The following is a 21,807-nucleotide window of genomic DNA, read 5'->3' on the forward strand; positions in this document are numbered from 1 at the left end:
TTATCAGCTGCCACCAATATGCTCCTTTACGTGGGTCATATCAGAGCCCTGGGTGAGAAAAACATTGTAATAAACACAGTAAACATAGAAACTACATAGAGTCTACTGCAGCCATCTTTGCTAAAATCACATTAATACACGTGTCATTTTTCTATATACTTTAAATACAAGTGAGCTGTTCTGGGGAGCAATGTGAGTATTGGTCCAGCACATCAATGCCATATTGCTTTGTTGAGGTAGCAAAATAATAGTGGCCTACGTGCCTACTTATTGTATGTCGACTGGTGGTGCATACATGCTGATGTTACACACAGATATTGGTAAAACATCATAAGTTGTGTTTGTTGCTTCCAGCTGTTTTGCGGCAGTTCAGTTGGTTTATTTTGGATCTAAAAGGGAATGTCTACAGTAAGGTGGAACAGAATACGACAAGATAAAACAGTGTTAAACTCAATGTTCGCATTTTACATACAGGAAAAAACGAACGAGAATCAATATCTTGTACTCGTGCACCATCTTACACTTACTATTTACTTGTATTTATCAATAGTCCTGAGCACCATTCATTTGGTGGGCTTACTTACGGCTCAGTTTTACTGTGTAGTAAAGTCTTCTTTTCTACAGCTTTTCAAATCCACCCACATGGGTCAAAGATCAAAGATATCAGCATTCGCGGCGAAAGTGAATGAAAAATAGTCCTCAACTGGGTTTTTTTGGTGTTGCACAAAAAAATAAAAAATAAAAATCACACCTATTGCTCATTAAGAGCCTGAGTGGCAAGTCGATGATCTCTGCACCTCACCTGGTGCTTAGACTGTCAAACTTTAAAAAGCGAAAGTGGACTCAAATGTGTCCAAATGTACCTATGGCATTAGCTTTCGATCTTGAGACAGGAGGCTGAATGACTTTCAGATCTTGCCAGCGATGAATGAGAGACTGATAGGAGAGGGGGAAAAAAAGGGAAAATATGAAGTCCCGGAAGAAAAATAAAATGAAGGAGAAATTGAAGGATGGGTAAAAAATAAAAAAAAGTTGGAGTTTATCTGCAGTAATGAAAAGGATTGAGAGCGGGAGGGAATACGGACAAGTCTGATAAGCATGTGACTAAGAAAGACAAGTGTTTTGAATTGAGTCTAACAAATTCTTTTAAATAAGAGCAGTGGCTCATGAAAGTGATAGCATATGGAAATGTCTCCAGCAAAGCATTTAACATTCACTACTGGAACTGACTTTAGATACGATTGCCTCAGGTTGCAGGCAGCGCATGCAAATGTTAAATGTAAACTGCCAGCGTCCACTTTGTGAGTTATTTCATCCAATTTTTCTTATTCTGCTCTCTGATTTCATGTCTGCATCAGATTTTGTAGATGGTTTCAGACCATTAATCTTTCTCAGACAGTTACGAGAGCTGTGACGCTGAATTTGTTGAAACAATGTTTAAAGGTTTTTTTTCTGTCTTTTTTTTTTTTTTTCTTGCAGTGGTGAACAGTAAGGTGATCCTGGAGGGTCTGCAGAGGTACGGCCCAACGCCAATCTATCTGCCTGTCAGCTACCGGATTCTCAACGCTGAGTCAGCGTTCTTCTTACAGGAGGCAAACCAGGACTTAATGAGGAACTCCAGCCTCCAGGCCCGCACCGAGTCCTTCTTCATTCACCAGGCACGGCAGATGCCTTTCATCAATGCTAGCTATGGCCCGCTGTCTGTCCAGCAGCCTGTCCCGCTGGAGCTGCTGCAGACACTGCCAGGACCATTTAGCGCACCCTCCTTCACTTCATCTACAGTGCCAACTACAGCATCATCCTCACCCCTTTTTACGTTCAACTGGAAGGTCCACACCTACATAATTAGTGAGCGGATCCACCCCAGCTGGCCAAAGGTTCAAGTGTTGTTCTACGTAGCAGGCAGAGACTGGGATGATTACAGCGCCATCCACAAGCTCCCCTGTGTCCGAATGTTTGCCTTTCATGAGACACAAGAGGTTCGCGGGACGTGCAGGCTAAAGGGCGAGCTGGGGATATGTGTTGCCGAACTGGAGCCCCTGGCCAGCTGGTTCAGTCCGCCCACGGTGAGGCCTGGCAGACAGAGGGTCTCTGAGCAGGCCCAGGGCACCCCCGTGGAACTCTACTACATGGTCCAAACCACAGACACTGGAGACTGCAGTTCAGAGGACTCCAGAAAAGGCAGCTCCGTGCGCCCAGACCAGCAGAGGCCGATGGGCTATTTCGCAGGGCATACACCAATGCAGCGCATCGGGAGCGTCAGGCTGTTTCAGCCGTTGTCGGAGCTGAAGCTGGACAATAACTTTGTAGTGATGGTGCCCTCCAAACCCATCCGACAAAGAGAGACAGTCTCAACCTTTCTGGCTCTGTCCACACTTTCTTCAGTACAAATTTTCACCCTCAGGTGAGTCAGCTTGCATGGGAGTTTACTTTGCAGCTGTACTAATGTTTTCTCATTTTCCAGTTTAAACAGAAATCAGTGAGCATTCATGTATTTCACAATTTACATTTAGAATATACCCATCTGGCACTTAGGTGTGAAATTGCATTCAGCTTGCAAAGGGTTCCTAAGGAAATTCTTAGTTGTGTTTGTTTAAGTTATACAGCAAAAAGAGAATCAAATTGGTTTCAAATTTCCATTAACATGATGTTGTCTGTTGAAAATCTCCCAAATTTGGCACGACTCCTATTTCGCTTAAGGTTGACTTTAAAGTTGATTCTATTTTTGTACTATCTCAACAAACAACAAACAACCAGTGCTGTCTGAGATATTGATAATTAGCAATTGATTGCATCTTCAAAAAGTAGTGGTGTAAATGAATGACTCAATACCAAATGAAGTATATACTCAGGGACGTAACTATCTTCTTCCTTGTTAAAAAGAGTCTTAGAAATGTGAATTACCATTTTGTTGCTTTGACACTACTGAGCTATCAGCGCTGTGTGGTTCACTCTGATGACTCTTATTCTCATTTGGCTCAGCTGAAGTTACGTCAGCTAATTTGAGGAAGATGCTCTATGTCCTGAATGTTGGCTTTTGCAAGAAGAAATTGATTTATGAGAAGAAAGACCCAGGTAAATCATGCAGGCAGCTTAGAGAGATGGGCTTCTGTTCATGTAGGGGCGTGAGGCAGTGAGATGCAGAAAGAGAGAGCAGATTCACAACTGTTTATTATGCAATACTACTTTCACAGTAGTAATCAGTCACCAGCACATTTCGGCCAAAACTGGCGCCATTACAGTAATGCATCACTTTATAACATGTTATTCTCAATACTGTCAAATCCTAACCCAAACCTCTCACATTACATTCCTAGCCATACATCACAACATATATTATATTATATAAATAAACAAGTCTGAAAAGGTCAACCATTGAAGAAAACCAATAACTTATGTGGGGCATATTTTAGTCGTATTTGTAATATCTGCCTTCTTAATGGACAAATGAGCAGTTTTCAGTCAAAACAAATGAACAATCGGCGTGTTTTTCTTTCTCCTTTGAACAGATACTGTTTGTGAATCATTATTTGTAACAGCCTGTTTAATCAAAAATAATCTGCAGTTGGTAAAATCATGGATTAAACTCTGGCAAAGGAGATTAGAAAATGTGTGTGATAAGCTTTTGATTTGCCACACGATACACCAGCCGACAAAGAGAGTTACCATGACACCACTACTCCGCTGCCCAGCAGCCATTTGGTAATTTGGCCTCTGATTTAGGTCATTTGAGTATTATTCAAAAAATATATAATATCATAAGCAAAAAACCTGCTCTCCCAAATAAATAGAGATGTGAAAGCACCAACCCATAATCAACCACTGTGTGTGTTCTCAGATCAATGTGATTCTAATGAGCAAATGTTAATTTCAGCTTACATATATTTCTTTGGGGGAAAAAATAAATAAATTATCTTGCCACACTTGCAATTTTGGCTTCTGACCAAAAGTGGAAGCTCCAAACTTTTTTTACTGAACGTTTTACGTGAATCTATTTACAGTTTGTTTCTGTTTTAATTTACACTTAAGGGGTCATGCTTATGGCTGGATGTCAACATTGTAGAACATAGATTATATTTTTAATACCACATATTTTTCACCCTAAATCTGTCTCACATTAATAGTAATCTGACTGAATACAGCCCATAAAAATAAGATGTTTAACTATATCCTGTAGGGATTAAAATGAGGATTTACTGTCTGCTGTAAATGCTCCGTTATGAACACAAATTTCTAGAAGAGCGCCAAAACACCTTCCAAAACATATTTATCACAGTCTGTAGATTACGTTGACTAGATAACCCTCAATTACACCTTTGTGCCACTTACATGTTTGTTTTATGCACTCAACCTTAAAATTGCCGGTCTGAGGGCTTTTTTATCTGCTGTGATTCCACACAGAAGCAACACTAGTTATTGATTCATTGAGCTTTGTCTCATACAAATTGCTAGTCAAAGTGACTGTAATTGCTTTATGTTGTGTGATGCAAATTAAGGTGTAAGGAATATGCATTTCCACGAGGCTACTTTTATGCCTGAGATCTAAATCATCGCAGATGAAACAGTTAGCAGCCTCAAAGTGGAGCTGTGACAGAGAGCCTTGGCAATTTGTCAACCCTGGGTGAGCAGGAAATCTGCCAAAAAGCCTCATTGCTTTTTCTCTCACTCCAGTGATGATGAACTCCCATGAAGTATTAGCGCTCACAGTGTGTGTTTATCACATTTGTCAGCATGTGTGTAAATGGGAACTTTAAAGGCGGTATTTTTCCTTTAGTGCCTCCTTCCACTGGTGTTGTGCCCCGACTGTTCAGAAGTTCATCTTTTTTATGTTTTTCCGTTGGGACAGCAAAGACTTAAAATTCAACCAAAATACCTCATTAGCAACCGAAAGATTAAGCCTCAAAGTGTTTGAAAATCACAGGCTGCTTCACAGTACTTGACTGCCAGCTTACCAAGAGTCTGTAAGTGAACAGCCAAACGCTGACTATTAATCTCGCATCAGCTTTGTTGTGCGGCGCTTTTATCTTACAGGACAAAACCTGTGCCGCTATTCAACGTCTTTTTCTCACAGGCACTGGGTTTCCTCTACAAATTAACACTTTACTTAAAAAAATTCACTCCACTAACTCAATATCTTCATGACGGTGGTTTGAATTTTACTTCTGTGTCGCTGTTGATGTGGGCTCCAGTGTCGGAGTGTCTGTGTTGATTCTCCTTTTACTGAACAGTGAGCTTGTGCTTCTCTTTGCTGCATGTGTTTGCATACCGACTGCAAGTGTTTGCCTTTGCTCTGGTGTGGATGCGTTTATGGACAGCTTACTTTACAAAGTACTTCCAGTGTATTTCTACTATCCACCAAGGCATCCTTAAGTATTTATGAAGTCCCTCCCTCTCCCCCTGTGAACTCCCTCTCACACCCTCTGCCTCCCCCAAGCTTAACTCATGACTAAAACAAGGAGAGTCGCTCTGGACAGTCTTTCATTCAGTGTGTTTTCTTAACTCCGTGTATTTTTTTTTCATTTACAACACTGCATTTTTGGGACAAAAGGATGTGACATATAATCCTCTTAATTTATTGTTTATTAAGCAGATTAACTGATGCAAGACGGTGCGTGTATTTACGTATACATGGATGAATCACATTGAAAAATGAGGATTTTCTTTGAAGGCTTTGGTTAAGTGGACTTCCAAGGGCACACTGCAAGCGCAAATAAGCGTTTCTTCAAAATCAAGATGCATCAGTATGTAATAGTTTGTCGATCTGCCTTGTTTGCTTGTTCTAGAGCACCACTTCCAATCAGCAGGCTCACATGCACTTACACCATTTGATTTACTTGATTACTCAAGTGTCGTTATGTCACGGTGGTTCATGAAGACTTCAGTCTAGTATGTTAGGATTTAAATCAGGGTTGTCTGTAGGCAGGAGTTTGGCAATAGACATGTAACAGACAACAGAAAATACAATATGAAAGATCATATGAGTGAAATATAATCTGGTTTGTTAATTTTGCAAACTAAAAAAAAGAATGGTCGCATGTAAGTTGAATTGTTAGATAGCATAAAAACAAAAAAGGATTAACTGTTTGATCACTAGGTGGCAGTGGAAGCAGAGCTGATGTCTTAAAAAAAACCCTGCAGAGATAAGAAATTACTTGTGTTTTGTGGAATGATTGCATTTCCCCAAATGTACTGTTGCAATATTAAATTTTTCTTTAGGTTTAATTGTTCCAGCTCTCGTTTGGATGTAATGCAGAGCAGTCACATTAAATCACATGCAAAAACAGAACATGGCTAAATATGAAAATATAATATATAAAAATGAACATTTTTAATTGTGCGAATAGAATATAATAGTTTGGCCATGTTACAAGACATTGCTCTCAAGTGAACATGGGAAACTTTTGTGTTTTGGGTGAGTGTTTACACGACAATGGTGCTCAGAGCCATTGAAAACTCCACTTTTTGAAAACGGCTCTCAAGGTTTAACCTTTCAAAAATGCTCAGTTTCAGACTCCGTGGAAACAGGGAGGGAAAACAGCTGCCCCTGCACATGCGAACCATGGCCATAGTAAATAGTGTTTTTGCACATGCGTGAGCAGATTGACAATAACAACAATGACGGCATGACTCCCAGTCTATATAATCCTGAGACTTTGCAGTTTTTTAGTTTAAAGTTATTTGAAATAGTCCAACTTTGTTGTCTGGCCAGAAGAAGGTCAGTGGACTCACCATTGTTTATGTTTAGAATGTATTGCTCTGTGTGTGGTTTCTTTACAAAAACAAAACAACAGCATCCACTAGTGGCCCAACATGAAAACTAATCGTTTTTAGTGTGGTTGCCGTTTGTGTCTAAACAGACATCGTTTTCAAAAGGTTGCTGTATAAATGAAACAGTTTTCTGAAATGAAACGGCAACAAACGATGCGTTTTCACTTGAAATGTTGTGTAAACGTTGCCTTAGTTTGCTCTGTGCTTGAGATTATTAGATAAATATGAAGTTTCTTTTTAGTGTCCAAGAGAACCAAAAAATATATATATTCTGCTTAACAAGGCAATAATATTCAGGATATTCTTCAGGGAGCAAAGTGAGAAGGTAATGACTCAAGAGTGGATCATTTTTAACACAATTGTTTTAAGAATTTCTATACTGTTTCAATGGCGTGAATCAGGAGTTATTCAGCACATCCTGCACCCAGAATGTCTGAGAGTACAAACTGGATCGTATGTGTGTTTGGTCTTCACTTCACTTAAATGAAGAAAGCTGCAAGTGCTCACCGCTGCTTCCTACAGTCAGGGAAATGCACCGATTCTCTCACATCTTACTTGGTCATTGTGTTTTGACAACAAAACAGCTAGACAAAGCGTCCTATCGACAGACATAAAATAAATAATCTATTCTTTGTAAAATGAGGACTTCGTAAAGGTTTCTACAAACATTACACTGACAAAAAAAAACAGAGGGACGGTAAAATATCCGAATTGAATCGCAGCCCACAGCTGCCTCTCCCCACTATTTGACCAGGAAATTGGCACATTTGGCAAATTTGAGCAATTTTGACACTGAAATTACACTTTCAGCAGATATCACACAAATGATAACGTCTATTTTATGATATGTATTTTTCCTTTTTCATGATAATCAAAGTGGCTCTGACTCCAAAGGTCCGTGGGGTGGCTTGTGGTGAGAACTTCATCGCATTGCAGGAGCTGTACAAACACACGAGCTCAGCTGTCAGAAATAGTTACAGCAACAAATTGTGGTTAAGCAATTTTCCAACTATATAAAGGCACTATAACATTTCACAAGTGTGCACTACTCAAATGTATTCTATGTGGAATAAACAAGGAGATGCTCACCCAGCAATGCCAACTGAAAGAGAAATTATTGATAATTTAACAGTTTCTATTATATATGATCAATAATCACCACAAATACACAATAAGTTGACATTTTCGAGAATGTTTGTTGTAATCAGCCTCCTGCAATCTGTAAATTACTTTCTTAGCAAACCCTGAGGGCATATGTCCTATGTGACGTGTTTCCAGCGGATAGTGGTTTGTTGGGTTTGAAATACCGTGACGTTTGTCTCCGGATGTACTCAATGATCAACTTCTCCCACCCATGAGACATTCAGTCAGGGCAGATGATGCCATACTGATGCCAAAAAAGCCCTTAGTTTGCCTGTGGGGGATTAATAAACACAAATAGACTGTATTTGATTACTGTGCTGGAGCACAACCTGTTATTTCAGTTTTGAAAAGTGTAAGATAATTTCTCGAGTAGTTTCCCACCTGACAACACTCTGTTCATCTCCTGCTGCCTTTATTGGGGGTTTTTACCGGTAGTTATTTTGAGACGCTGATGACTTGACGTCACAAGACACTTCGAAGAAGTTGCACAGAATTGGCACAAAACATCCAATCAAAGTAGTTTTGCGCCAGCTTCTTGTGGTCTGTCAGACATTTTATTTATTTTATATTCCCTTCACAGTGTAGTCTGGAGGCTTTGGAGAAAATGTTGACCGAACAGTTCCTAGCAGGGTAAAGCAAAGAAAGTTATTTGTGATTGCAGCTGTGCATTCCTCCTCCTCTTCTTCCCCAAACTGAGGACATGCTTAGCCTCATCTACTGCAGCCCAAACAACCGTATTTCAAAGAAGTCACCACTATCTCTCTAATAAGTTCAATCAATTACATTTTGACTTCAATAAATGTGATTCGCAGTCAAAGTTATTCTGTGTACCACTTTGCGTACAAGACTGCAACACAAAGCCCCTGAGTGAAACTTACGCAAAACAAAAATCACATGTACACACTGAGACTTGTGTGTACAGACGATTTGGAAAACACTGGAGTAGAACATACAAACTATATATATATTGGCATTATCGATATATATTTTATTACACTCCTGCCATGTCAATATTTTATTCTTTAAATCACATCAGTGAATCAATATTTGGCCTTAAAAGGTTTAAGTATTCACTTTTGAGACATTTACAACTTTGAGGTAAGTAACAGTCAGAGGACCGTCTAATGTACGACTCTTTAGTACCCACCATATTCATGCTTTTAAGTTGCATTAAAATATTTAACTCACTTTAAAGCTTCAAAGGAAACGGTTGGCGTTTGTGATTAAAATTTTAACTATTCCACCTTTGCAATTGGAGTTTCTCACATTGGAAAGCACTCTAAAAATTCAAAAATGAATCCTGAGCTGACTTTTTTTATTCTCTAGCTCCACAACTACTTTAATATTGGCTCCCCGTCGTCTCCGCCTCATCGTGTAATTGGCCATATTTAATCTAATCTAATCCAACGTAATTATTTTGAATGTAATTACAGGAATTTAATCCCAGCAACTAAAAAAACCCCACATACAGTCATAAATATTCACATATACAATACTCTCATAGTTCCAGGCATGCACACGCACTCATAGACCCCCCATACACACATACATGCATGGGTGCATGCACCCGTGGGCTTTCTCTGTGCCAACTGTAAAAGTCATGGTGTGTTTGTCATGCTAAAGGCTCCCAGTGGAATCAATAATTCCCCCTGCCTTGCCTCATTAGCCAGGGATAGAGTGGTGTAACAGGTTGGTAAAGGGTTCTCCAGCTACTCTTTATTCAACATGCAAATGAAAACACTATTTCCTCCTGAACAAATTAACAGGCTTTTCAAAAGATAAATTGCCCCAGCTGTATTGTAATTTTGACTAAACAATCCAACATGTTTCCACAGATCCCCTCGGGGGCAGTGCTGCTGATGAATGCAAATGAATTTCTAATATCTGAGAGTGTGAAGGTATCAGTGTGAGAGTCTTCATGCGGTGCCAGCCCAACCAGCCAACCTGAGTTGGTTTATTATTCAGGGATGGAGCAGGTGAAAGAGGCAGCTCAGTGCTGCCAGAGAACTGGGTCTGGTCGAGGGCAGTTTGTTATTCAGATGCTATGCAGACACGATGCTGAGCCTCGTGTCGGCTGATTCTGGCCCATAACGCAGTTCAGGTTTACAGGTCATCGGCCCTGGTTGTTTGTTTTCTGGCCATTGTGTGCAGAAAATATCAGCAGAAGAAAAAGGTTGGAATAAAGGTGTTCTCCACGGAGTATTAACTTTATCTTGACTGCTCTCCTCTGTGATTCAGTTCCTGGTAAAGGTCACACAAGATAGGTATGTCTCTTTTCCATTTTCATTTCTGTACTTATCTGTCCTTTTTTTGTACTTTATCTGCTGCTCTGTCTCTGGTTTCCCTCTCTTCCTTGCGTTATTTAACCTTTCTCTCTGGGTACATGTGCTCTCCTTTCTGTCAGACTCTTGCTTTCTTGTGGTTAGACATGTACCCCCGTCTTTCTGTGGCTTTGTGCTGAAACACTGGCAGAATCCCTCCTTTGACATGAGACAGAATTGACTTTTAATTCTGGATATCTAAATTTAAAAAAAAGAAGATAAAAAAACAAAGACTTCTCGCCCTCATCTTCTTTTCTTTACCCGGCTCCCTTTTCCCTTTTGCTCTGCTGGCTCGCTCACCATTGTTTACTTTGACAGCACAGACTTTCCTCTTCCACTCATTAATAAGTAATTAGTGATTTGAGGCCTTGGGAGACTGCTCACTATGTGGATCCGACTCTCTATTGGGTCCTGCTGCCACAAAGCAATCACCATTTGCCCGCAGCAGGTAATTTGAATCCTTGTATTTCTACCATAATGATTTTCCATCACTTTTCTCCTCTTGAATTTGTGTCTAAGCTGATGAATTTATTGGACCTTGGAAGGCCAGAATATATTGCTTTGCCACTTCCCCGCTGTCTATCTTCTCTCCCTCCCTCTCCCTCCCTCTCCCTCTCTCTTTTTCCCTACACTTGCCCCGTCCATCTGCCTTAGGAAAGGCTCCATGTTCCCAAGGGATTTTTGTGATCCCACAGCTTGGCAGAGGGTCACACCAATGTGCCGTAACATTCAGAGTGACACATGCCTCCAAGACTTTTGAACACCGACGGGGTCAGAGGTTGCTTCGGTATTTCTCTGTGGTGGCTTTGAAGTTGTGAAAGTCTTGCAGGTTTTTTATAAGGGCAATGAAGGAAGCAGGTGCAGGATTCTCCCAAGAGAGCGGCGCTTCATATCTTGGCGAGTGATTGGGTTGCAGTACAAGCATGTGAAGAAGATAGGGAAGTGTGTCTCTTATTCATTTTGACATTTCAACCCATATCAAGATACTCAGTGCAATATGTCATAAGTGAAAAGAAGGGGGTGGTTGTTGACAAGATTTTGGGGAGGTGTAGGCTTCCCCAGCTATCCATACATCCACCAGATACTTTATTGGGTGCAGATTTCTTGTACCTAAATCTGTGTGGGACAGATTCAACAAGGGGCGGAAAACGTTCCTCAGAGATCGTGGTCGATACTGACATAGCGTTACATAAGCCCTAGATTTGCTTCACATCTGTGATGCAAAGGATTCATTTTACCATATCCCCCTGGAATCATGTAAAAGAAACCAGTTTCAGATTATTCAAACTTTGTGTCATGGCAAATGATCCTGGTGAGTGTACCATCAGAAGACCGTGGCCATAAATGGAGCCCACACCAGTTGTAGCCTCAACAGTTTATATAAGGCAGAATGGAGCTATGCTTTCGTCTTGTTTACTCCAAATTCTGACCCAGTCTAACCTGGGTGGCAGCAGGTATCAGACCAGGGAAGACTACAAATCTTCTATTGTCCAGTTTTGGTGAGCCTTCCGCACACTGTAGACTCAGTTTCCTGGTTTCAGCCAAAAGGAGTGGCACCTGGTGCAGTCTTCTGCTGATGTAGTCCATCATCTTCAAGGTATGATGTGTTTGGGTTAGTGTTGCCTTTTGATCATCTTAAGACATTCTGGTCATTCTCTTCTGCTTGCTGGTATCAACACGGCATTTCTGCAAAAAGAACTGCTGCCAAGTGGATATTTTTCTCCTTCTTGGACCATTCTCTGTGAAAACCCAAGATGGCTGTGCATTAAAATCCAAGTAGCTCAGCAGGTTCTGAAATACTCAGACCAATCATGTGATCAGCTGATTAGCTATTTGTGGAGTTCTTGAAGAGGTATTCGTGATAAAGTCACCAGTGAGTGTATGATGGATCAACATGAGCCAATTCTGACACCAATGAGAAGATAATATAATTAATATTCTTACTAATAAGATCTAGTTTTTATACCATGGGATGTTGGAGCCAATCCCAACTATCTAATTTGATGTAAATCAGATAAATTGTAAATCATTTTAAACTTTAGTGGTAAAAAATACCAACAAAAAATATTATTTCCAGTTGAGGATGTAATAGTACGAAATTTTAATAGAATACATTTTCTGCTGAAAACTATATTTATTCATTGCAACTTATTCAAACAGTAGCTGAAATTTTAAAAGTAAACTCAGAATGGAAATTAACATTACATGAACCACCAATTTCATGTATCTGGGATGTAATTTATTGTAACACTTCTATATTCTTAATACATAATCATCAATTCCATTGTTTTGAGATTTTGTGTTACAGCTGTGAGCTCAGTGGTATGAAGCTAATCAAAGTCAATCCATATGAAAAAAAATCAAAGATAAAGAAGTGATTAGAAGGCCAAGCTTATGATTGTCTAGGACACACACACACACACACACACACACACACACACACACACACACACACACACACACACACACACACACACACACACACACACACACACACACACACACACACACACACACACACACACACACACACACACACACACACACACACACACACACACGAATGTGGTAAAGTTTAGTGTATTAAACTCAAGGCTTTTAAAATAGTTGATAACAGCTATTTCCTTCGAGCTATTCTACATACAGAGCAACAATCTTCAGCTTAGTCCCGCTCGGCACTCTACTTACAATGAAAGTACACCCACACTTCAGACTTACAGAACAATGGGGGCGGGGGGGGGATGCATTACAAACTGCATCTGTGTGCATCTGGGAGACTGCTCACATCATTTTTTAACTGAAATTAAAGCTGCGCAGCAAGGCATTGGAAATGTATAAACAGTCTATAAGTAATCCAGGGATTGTTTAATTTGTGAAACAGTCACTGCAGAGATGCATCTTTCTTATAGATTTGCACAAAATCTTTCAGCTTTTACTACTGTGTAAAACTGCAGTTTAACATTAAGACAGGCACAATTCTTTTTCTCTGCTTCACAAAACACAGAAGAGGCAAGAGAAGTTGGGGAAACATAGGAAAAGATCAGAAATTATTAAATGGTTGAGTTTCTCAGATGCAAGCACTGAACAAGTCTTTTTCGACTTGTTTCACACTTTACATAAATACAATATTCAACATTTCTCAGAGACCTTAAATCTCTTTCATATTAGTCCTGGGGTCTTCACAAAGTTTCTGCATTCATTTCACAGGGTGAAATGTCACGGTGTTCGTTATATAATTGCAAATGATGGCACATTATTAGTTTAAATTGAGCACTCGGTAATTTGAACCAAGATCATATAATTATTTAGCTGCTCTCACGAAGTAGAGCTGCATACGTTTTTGATCAAATAAACGGCTAATAGAAGCTTTGGTTCATGAATGTTAATCAGACATAAAGAAGTGTGCACTCTCTATCAAAGATTTACCTTGACCTTGTGTATCGAGAAGCACAGCATCTGAGCTATAATGTGTCGTGTGTTACTATGTGCAAGAGTCACAATGCTGGACAGGTAATGTGACGGTAGGCAAATTAGCTTAGACACATGAAGCGATCAGCACCATTAAGGCCACATTATCTAGGTCACAGACACGTACACACCACTAGCCAGACAAATGGCTGAGTTCAACAAGCAGCTCGTACTCACTGGCCGTCACACACAGTGAAGAGGTCAGGCCATTTGAAAGTGTCTGTTGCTAAGCTGCCAACCCCTGCAGTGGATCAAAAAAAGAAAAAAAAAAGAAAAGCCAACTAATAGTAAGAACAGCCTTCCAGTCTGACTCTGGCCATACCATTAATGGACAACCATCTGTTCGTGGCCACGGCCCATCATTTCCAGGAGGACATCGCCCCGTCTGGACCGAGGCACATGTGTTAAAGGAAGGATTTCTGGTGCAGGCCACAAAGATGATACTCAAAAATTTTAATGTATCGAGAGCCAAACCCAATGAATTGGAGAGAATCTGTAGTTCAACACAGTAGAACATTCAGACAAAACTGTACTGCAGTAAGTGTCCAGGGCTGAGCGAGATAGCACTTTTGCTCCTCAGCGAAACAACCCTAGTTTAATTCTCTTATTGGGATCTTCCTGTGATGAGTTGGCCTGTTCTCCCTGTGAGCATGGGACTTTATTTCTCTTTCCTTTTCTTGTAATTCACTGTCCAGTGTGTATCCTGAATGTCCGATACTGTCAGCACACTACCTTGGATGAAGTTATGGAATCTACAGAATATGGATGGATCAGAAGGTTAATGATTTAAAAAATAAATAAATAAAAGATTTCTGAAAGGCAGTTTTGTTACAGCTAATGTGATTAACAATGAAGTTCTAAACCTTGGGCATGTAAAGACAGGTTGCTCTTGAATTTGTTTTTTGAATGAATCCATTACCATCAGACACTGTACAGTTTGTAAGGTTCTGCAGCAGACTTGTAATTTCAGGCTCCAAAAATAAACTTTTCTCAACTTGGCAACCGTTATGATGCAAGTGCACAGTGCGGCTTAGAATCAGACTTGACATCTAAAACCTCAACCCAATCGATCTGGGCTGCAGTTCTGTTGAAGCTAAATGGGACGCAGCTCAGCACATTAAGAACTGTCTTCAACAACAAAAAAACATTACGTTTGATCTTACTGGAGTACCAACATGATGGCCCCGCTATCAACCAGCCAAGGTTGTCATGAAGGATTTGTTTATTTTCCGCAAGCTGCTGGTGCAATTCCTTTACTTATCATGCTGTTTGTTAACATCTTCAGGCAAGACTTTTTTCCCTCCAACTTTTACAACTCCAGTTTCTACCGTCTGAGTTGAAGATGATATATTTAGGGCTAGAGGGGTTGACAAACAGGGTGGGATTAGGTAGCGAGGCAGTACTGGCAGAATAAGCTCTTGCCAGTGAACTGGTGTGTGTGTATGTGTGTGTTTCTCCTAGACAATCATAAGCTTGGCCTTCTAATCACTTGTTTATCCTTGATGTTTTTCATACGGATTTACTTTGATTAGTTTGATCCCACTGAGCTGACAGCTGTAACACAAACTCAAAATTAATGCACATTTTAATGTGGACTTGAAGGAAGAAAAATATAAAGATAGAGGGAGAAATGACTAAATGTTACGGCTGTTATATCTGCTGTTTGCTTTCGAAAACTGATAGCCGACCAGAGAAACAGACAGAACGTATCCCGGCTGTACAAGAAATTGCGTCACTCACAGTGGGCCAAGAGAAATGCATAAAGGTTTGAAACCGTCCGTAAAAATAAACAAGGTGAAAAAGACTGCAGAAAACACAAGCCACCAAAAATTATCTAAAAAGATTTGTACTTGTTTATTCTAATTAAGAAGCCATTTATTGTTGTTGTTGTTTTTATCTAAAATCTTTTTATCATGACAACAAATGAGCGTGAGCCATTTCGCCATGTGCACTTCATAATGTTTGGCTCCATTCATAAATTATCCATTTTGAACCATCCTGCAAGGAAGGTAAACGTTCTTTGAAAATGTGCCCTGCATGGATAGAAACCATTCACCACAAAGAGAAAAGAACACAGCTTATTAACTTATATAGTTTTACTATGTTTGACAATAATTGATGCTGCATCTATAACATTTAAGAACTATCATTAGGAATTGTTGACATTTTATTCCCACCTTGAGCTTTTTAATTTTAGCCATTTAGTGTTTCAATAATACTTTTGTCGTATGTAATCTGTCTCCTAATATCAAACAGACAAGTAAACCAGCACTGCCGGCAGTGAAAACTAATGTGTGTGTGTGTGTGTGTGTGTGTGTGTGTGTGTGTGTGTGTGTGTGTGTGTGTGTGTGTGTATTTGTGATTGATTTCTAATATCTTTTTTAAGCTTATTAAGCACTTTGTGCTACAAAACTGTCGATACAGTGCTGTACAATTACATTTTACAATTACAATTACATTTCAATCGCAGAGGCTGTGATGAGCTATGTTGCTAAATCTGTGCGAGCCTCATATCTCCTTTCCTTTCCCTCCACTTCTGCAGTTGCTCTTTTCTGCTTTAGCTCTCACCCTCATGCTCTCAGAATGGCTGGGCACTTTCTTTTAAAAGCCAATAACATCAAATACAATTACCACAGTTCAAACTCGTACTGTGTCCACACAGAAAGTTGTGTAAGCGGCACGTTGGCAGAGCAGCAGCAACTCCAGCGCTCCACTGGTGTGTCGACACAATGTGCCGCGGCGCTGCGGGGAGCTCCAGTTAACCCGTGGCTTGGCAACGCACAGAACCAAATGCACAATTACAGCAGTTAGGGAAGTTAATCAAAGAAAAATAGACTTGAAGCGTAAGAGTACACTTGCTGCTACACTCCTGCTTATGAGTTTAAGGAGCAAATGAAAAAAAGAAGAAGCTGTTCCTCCACCTGTGTAGTCCATTAAAGAAAAAAAAGAACGAAAGACAGAAAGAAGGAAAAAGCCTTGAAAGGGCTCCTGTGTAATCATTGCTTTCAAGGCAAGTTGAGAGAACATGAATAGAAATCTACAGTCAAAACTTACCGTTTCATTTAAACGCTAAGGTCAGAGTATTTCATATTCAGGAAGTGTTTTACAGGCAAGTAAATTATTAATAGTTAGAACCTGACCACATCAATTAAATCACAATGTCTCTGTCAAATAAAGAACACCAGTTTTGATCAAAAAGAAAAAGTTATTGGTTCTAAACTCCTTGTAATTACTTGGTTTTCTCGTAGAAAATCAGGAACAAAGTCTGAATCATCCAAAAACCAAATGTATCTGACATTTGCTATTATTTTGTAGATGATGTGTCACTATTCTTACCATGGAGAGAAACATTTTATTTGAAAATGCCTATCTTATCTATTCATTTTGCATTGTAGACTGATCAATTCACAGTCATCAATGATCCCATCAGCCATGTGTTTATTTTGAGGGAGGGAGCAAAATTACCGGCAGTCATTACCAGAACATAAACTTTACAAAGAAAGGGCACATATTCTTACAGGTTCAAAGTTTTTTGGTTTATCTACACACAAGACAAAGCTTTTAAATATTACAATGACAAGGTCGTCTTGTACATACAGACTGTACATAAGTTACTGCATTTGTCTGCGCTTGAGTCACTCGGATGCAAATCACTGCAACAATCCTGAGACCTGGTCGACTGAGCCCGCCCATGTTACATTTAGGAGATAACCCCATCCAACACATTACAAGTTCATCACTTAATGGATGCCATACTCTCTGCCTAAACTCAGAAATGCTTTGCCACACATGGACTAAGTCAGAATAAGGCTGAAATCTCCAGGGCGACATATTCAAAGCTCTGGGTGCTTTACATTGAATCAGATACAAGAACTTGTTTCATTCAGCCAAATAATGATTCAAAAGAAGCCCATCTTGCATTGTGTGCTTTTTCTGAAGCACAGTAATGACACATAATTTCATTAACATTTAAAAAAGTTAAATGATAAATTATATCTTTATAAATCCTTCACATTGAAGTCTCTCCAATAACTGTCATAACAAACAATCTGTTCCATAAGACATGATGTTTATCTGCATTTGTATGGATTCACAAACCTCATTTCTGTGCTCAGAAATGACAAACGTGCATCATAGAGGTGTGTGTATGGGATTGGGGACAGCATGTATTGAATGCTCAGCTTAAACGCACGACAGAAATAATGATAGAGAGGCAGCTGCACAGAATTTACAAGCAAAAGGTTCCAGCCTGTAGTCTACACGTTGTGAAAGCACTGATGCGACACCAAGTCTACTGACAATCCTGTAAGAATAAGAGAATTCTGAAGGGAAACCGACGAAATGCAGTACATAATAAATAAATAGATAAATATATAAATCTGTAATGTTTTCCGAATTATAAGCATCTGTTTGGAACTCTAGCCGAGTCTCAACCCCCACAAAAAAATAAAAATTTTAAAAAAAGATTGTATTTGCAATGCTGCAATGTCCACTGTACTTTAAATATTGATCTAACCACCAATTTTGAAATAACGTTTGAGACTGACAATAAAACACACCCAGAGTAGAAAACTCTTTATGTCCATGATCCCACTGCCTTTATAGATTTAAAGAGACAGCTGTCTTCATGTTGTACACAACGTTTGACAATGTCTCAAAGTGTGACAGCATTTGAATCCTTTGCATATCCCAGCCTCCCACTGCAGTCAGCATTAAAAGTTAAATCATTTTCTTTCCCTGCAGCATAAGTCACATTTTAACAAATACTGCTCACAGAGTCGGCGCTTAAAAAACCCCAGACAAAAGTCTCATGCGTAAGAACTGATTATCATCACAGCTCCACATTTACTTATCAAGTCTGCATCTCCTTTACATCCGATTCATGCATCTTTACTTCTGTCTTGTCTGATCACCTGAAACTATTTTCTTTGAACCAAGTCTGACGCTAATACTCTTTATGCTTGTGCTACTTTGCTGACCAACAGTAATGCTTTCATCCAAGACAGTTCAAGGCATCATGATGTCCTGAAGAAAATGTTGCAAAACCACTGAGTATACCAGCGCCGATCCTGGATTGATACATTTGAAAGCGCTTTCCCAGTGTTGGGTATGATAGCTACATTATAGGAAGTTAAAATTCATCCTCTGCTCCTGCAAAGATATTGCTCTTTTATGTGGTCGGCTTTCATTCCCTGAACAGGTCGCCTTCCCTTCACAGGCGCAGGCAGAAATACAAAGTTCGTGGCAGTGACAACAAAAAAGGCAGTGACAAAGACCTAGAGAGAGAGCAACAGAGAGCGAGCGAGAGAAGCGACAGAGAGGGAGGGAAAAAAACTGAACTGACAAGCTGACAAAGTCTGGGGCTTCTGGGAAGAATCATTAGGCTGATATAACATTCAGCATGCAGCTTGGAGCGGTGCCTTTGGCTGGGCTTTAAGCTGTGTAGTGTTGGTCAGTCTGGCGGTAGCTGGTTGGGAGGTCAGCCATTGATCTGAAGATATAAGCTGGTACTTTGGATCCAAGCCTTCATCATCCTGCAGGGCTACCACCACTGTGGGTGGATAAGTCTTGATCTGCTCAGGGGGTTTGCATCTGTGCGTGTCACTGTCTGCAGATGTGGTATGGTTTGGGTGTGCATACACAGGGATGTGATCTGTGTGATTAATTTTCTTGTCAATCCTCCTGGGGAGTGTCAGAAGAAGAACAGAGGGCATGAGAAGAGAAACACGATTAACTGGGTACCGAGGAGAAACAAACTGCCTCGCAGTGTGTGTGTGTGTGTGTGTGTGTGTGTGTGTGTGTGTGTGTGTGTGTGTGTGTGTGTGTGTGTGTGTGTGTGTGTGTGTGTGTTGTGTGTTGAAAATAGATCAAATTTCAATGAATCTTCTGCCCTCTCTTATTTAACAAGGAAGGAAGGAACACCCTGGGGCAGATTGTCCATCCATCACGAAGCAAACACTGACACACACACGCATCGAAGTCCCCAGAGAAAACCCATGCATAGACAAGGAAAACATGCAAACTACACATAAAAATACCCACGCTGGTGACACTTCTGCCATGAGACGAGAGTAATACGCATTACAAAATACATTACTCTATATTGTGCTGCCAATAAGTCACCAATTGACATCACAAGTGCATTTTGGGATTACCAGAAGAAAATGCTCAAAATGGAACCAGGGTAATCTGTAAAGACTAAAATTCTAACCGCTCCACGATTGTACTGCTTACTTACCACTGAAGAAATGTATTCGAATAAATTGATACATTACATCTGAATGATGACTCATAGCATGACATTTAACCTCATGAACAAGTTACAAGTTCTGCATATCTAAATATGGCGGTTAATTAAAAGTAAGAAATTTTACAAAAGAAAAATCACTCTCTTACCTCCCTATGTTCAACTGGGAGTTAATAATACAATAATCATTGAAGTTCCATTTTTGTTCTTTTAAAGAACATGGGTAATGTTAATGTATGGTGTCTTTCGAAAAAAATTTTTTCAAAATAATTGCCCAGCTGAGTGGTCTAATCTTCACATCAAATTTTCGTAAGACCTGAGAACCAGGTATTTATCTACAGTATCTTTTTTTTTTTTTTTTTTTAACCTTTCATTTAACTTCGAAATAACTTGGCATTAAAGTCTACCTTGTTGAGGGAGATCTTGCACTGAAGGCTACTTGGCACCGTGCATTGTCACAAGGTTAGAGGGATGATAAAATCAGGCATGACAAAAACAAACATGGGACACTTAAAAATAGAAGATACATCCAACAAAATCAACCTTAGGAGCAAAAATTGCACACTTAGTTACACTTTTTTTTTTTTTCCTAATCAGAGCTTTGAACTCCCTGCGAGGCAAAATGATTAAGCTGTAATGTGTTTTGAAGGTTATCCTCACAACTAGGGCACAAAGTAGGAGACAGCTATTGGAGCAACTTCTGAGTAAGTTATTGGGTTCCTGCTGAAGTGGCGATATAGAAATACAGAAATCACACTTATTAAGTATAAGTGATTGAAAATTACATAGATAAGAAATGAATTTCCCATATGCGGCATCCGTAATTAGACCTCACTCTTGCTGCGGTTGCTTGAGGCTTAATGAAACCAGATCATAAAGTCATCATGTGTCAGGGTTATAGTGAGTTGGGTCACAAAAACCCCCCAAAAAACTGTGTTCAGAGTATGGGCAGTAAGCATACGAATAATGTACTAACAATCCAATAGGCATATACATTTTCCTGTTTGCCTAATATACACTATCTTTATAAATGTACAATAACCTGTTTCAAAATGAAAATTAAAAAGATTAAGAACATAAAACTGGAGCAAATGCTCTAAGCACATTTTGCAAATGCACTTATTTTTAATGTTGTTGGGTTTTGACTCTGGACCATGTCATGTGTAGTTCTGGCACTTACAGGGAATGGTGTAAAGCAGAGCTGCTATCTTGCACACAGGGAATCTACAGGTAAACTCAGCCTCTTACACCAATTGTACTCGTCTCACACCAGGTGATGTGTTTTTCGTTGGACGCTGGATTTCCTGATGTTTTTCACAACAAAACATATTTTCGTCAATATCTGTTGGAGCCCACGGGGGATTCATGTGGCCCATCAAGTTCAGATGTGACCTTCAGAGTGTGTGTTCAAATCGCAGTCGCTGCAGACGGTAACAACCTGCTGTACCCCATAGTTGAAGTATTTTACTATAAAAGTGTAGGGCAGACATCTTTAGATGCAGCCTGTAACCATTGCATTTATGGTTTTTAGTATAGCTAATTCTAGAAGCTACAATGTATAAGAACACAGTAACTCTCAGCTCTTGTTGAGATTGTGGGAAGTATTGGTGCTGAGGGTGCTGCAGCACTTGTTGGAAGGAATAGAACCTGCACATCTGTAACTACATTATATAAAACATGCACTGCAAACAATCAATGTCTCCATATTTGCAAATCAAAACCTCAATAATAACAAAATGAAAAATGTTTATGAAATATTGCCAGATTACACTCGCCTCTGTAAAGTCTTACAAACTACAATGACAAACTTTGTAAGAAATCTTATATGGGTGACTCCTCTAACAGCAATGGCAGCTGCAA

At 39.7% G+C, this 21,807-nt stretch overlaps 1 protein-coding gene across 1 annotated transcript in view; it reads left to right on the plus strand.

The window, feature by feature from the left end:
• Window positions 1-1,010: 1,010 nt before the first annotated feature.
• Window positions 1,011-21,807, plus strand: part of LOC308118268 (transmembrane protein 132C) — a gene marked incomplete at its 5' end in the record, with an annotated part of 133,302 nt that continues 112,505 nt past the window's right edge. The window contains 2 exons of the mRNA XM_080477618.1: window positions 1,011-1,014; window positions 1,480-2,404. Of these exons, the coding sequence (XP_080333744.1) occupies window positions 1,011-1,014; window positions 1,480-2,404 (929 nt within the window). The remainder of the gene's footprint in view (window positions 1,015-1,479; window positions 2,405-21,807) is intronic.

Source organism: Lipophrys pholis, assembly GCF_963383615.2.
Source record: "Lipophrys pholis genome assembly, chromosome: 12".
Classification (NCBI taxonomy): domain Eukaryota; kingdom Metazoa; phylum Chordata; class Actinopteri; order Blenniiformes; family Blenniidae; genus Lipophrys; species Lipophrys pholis.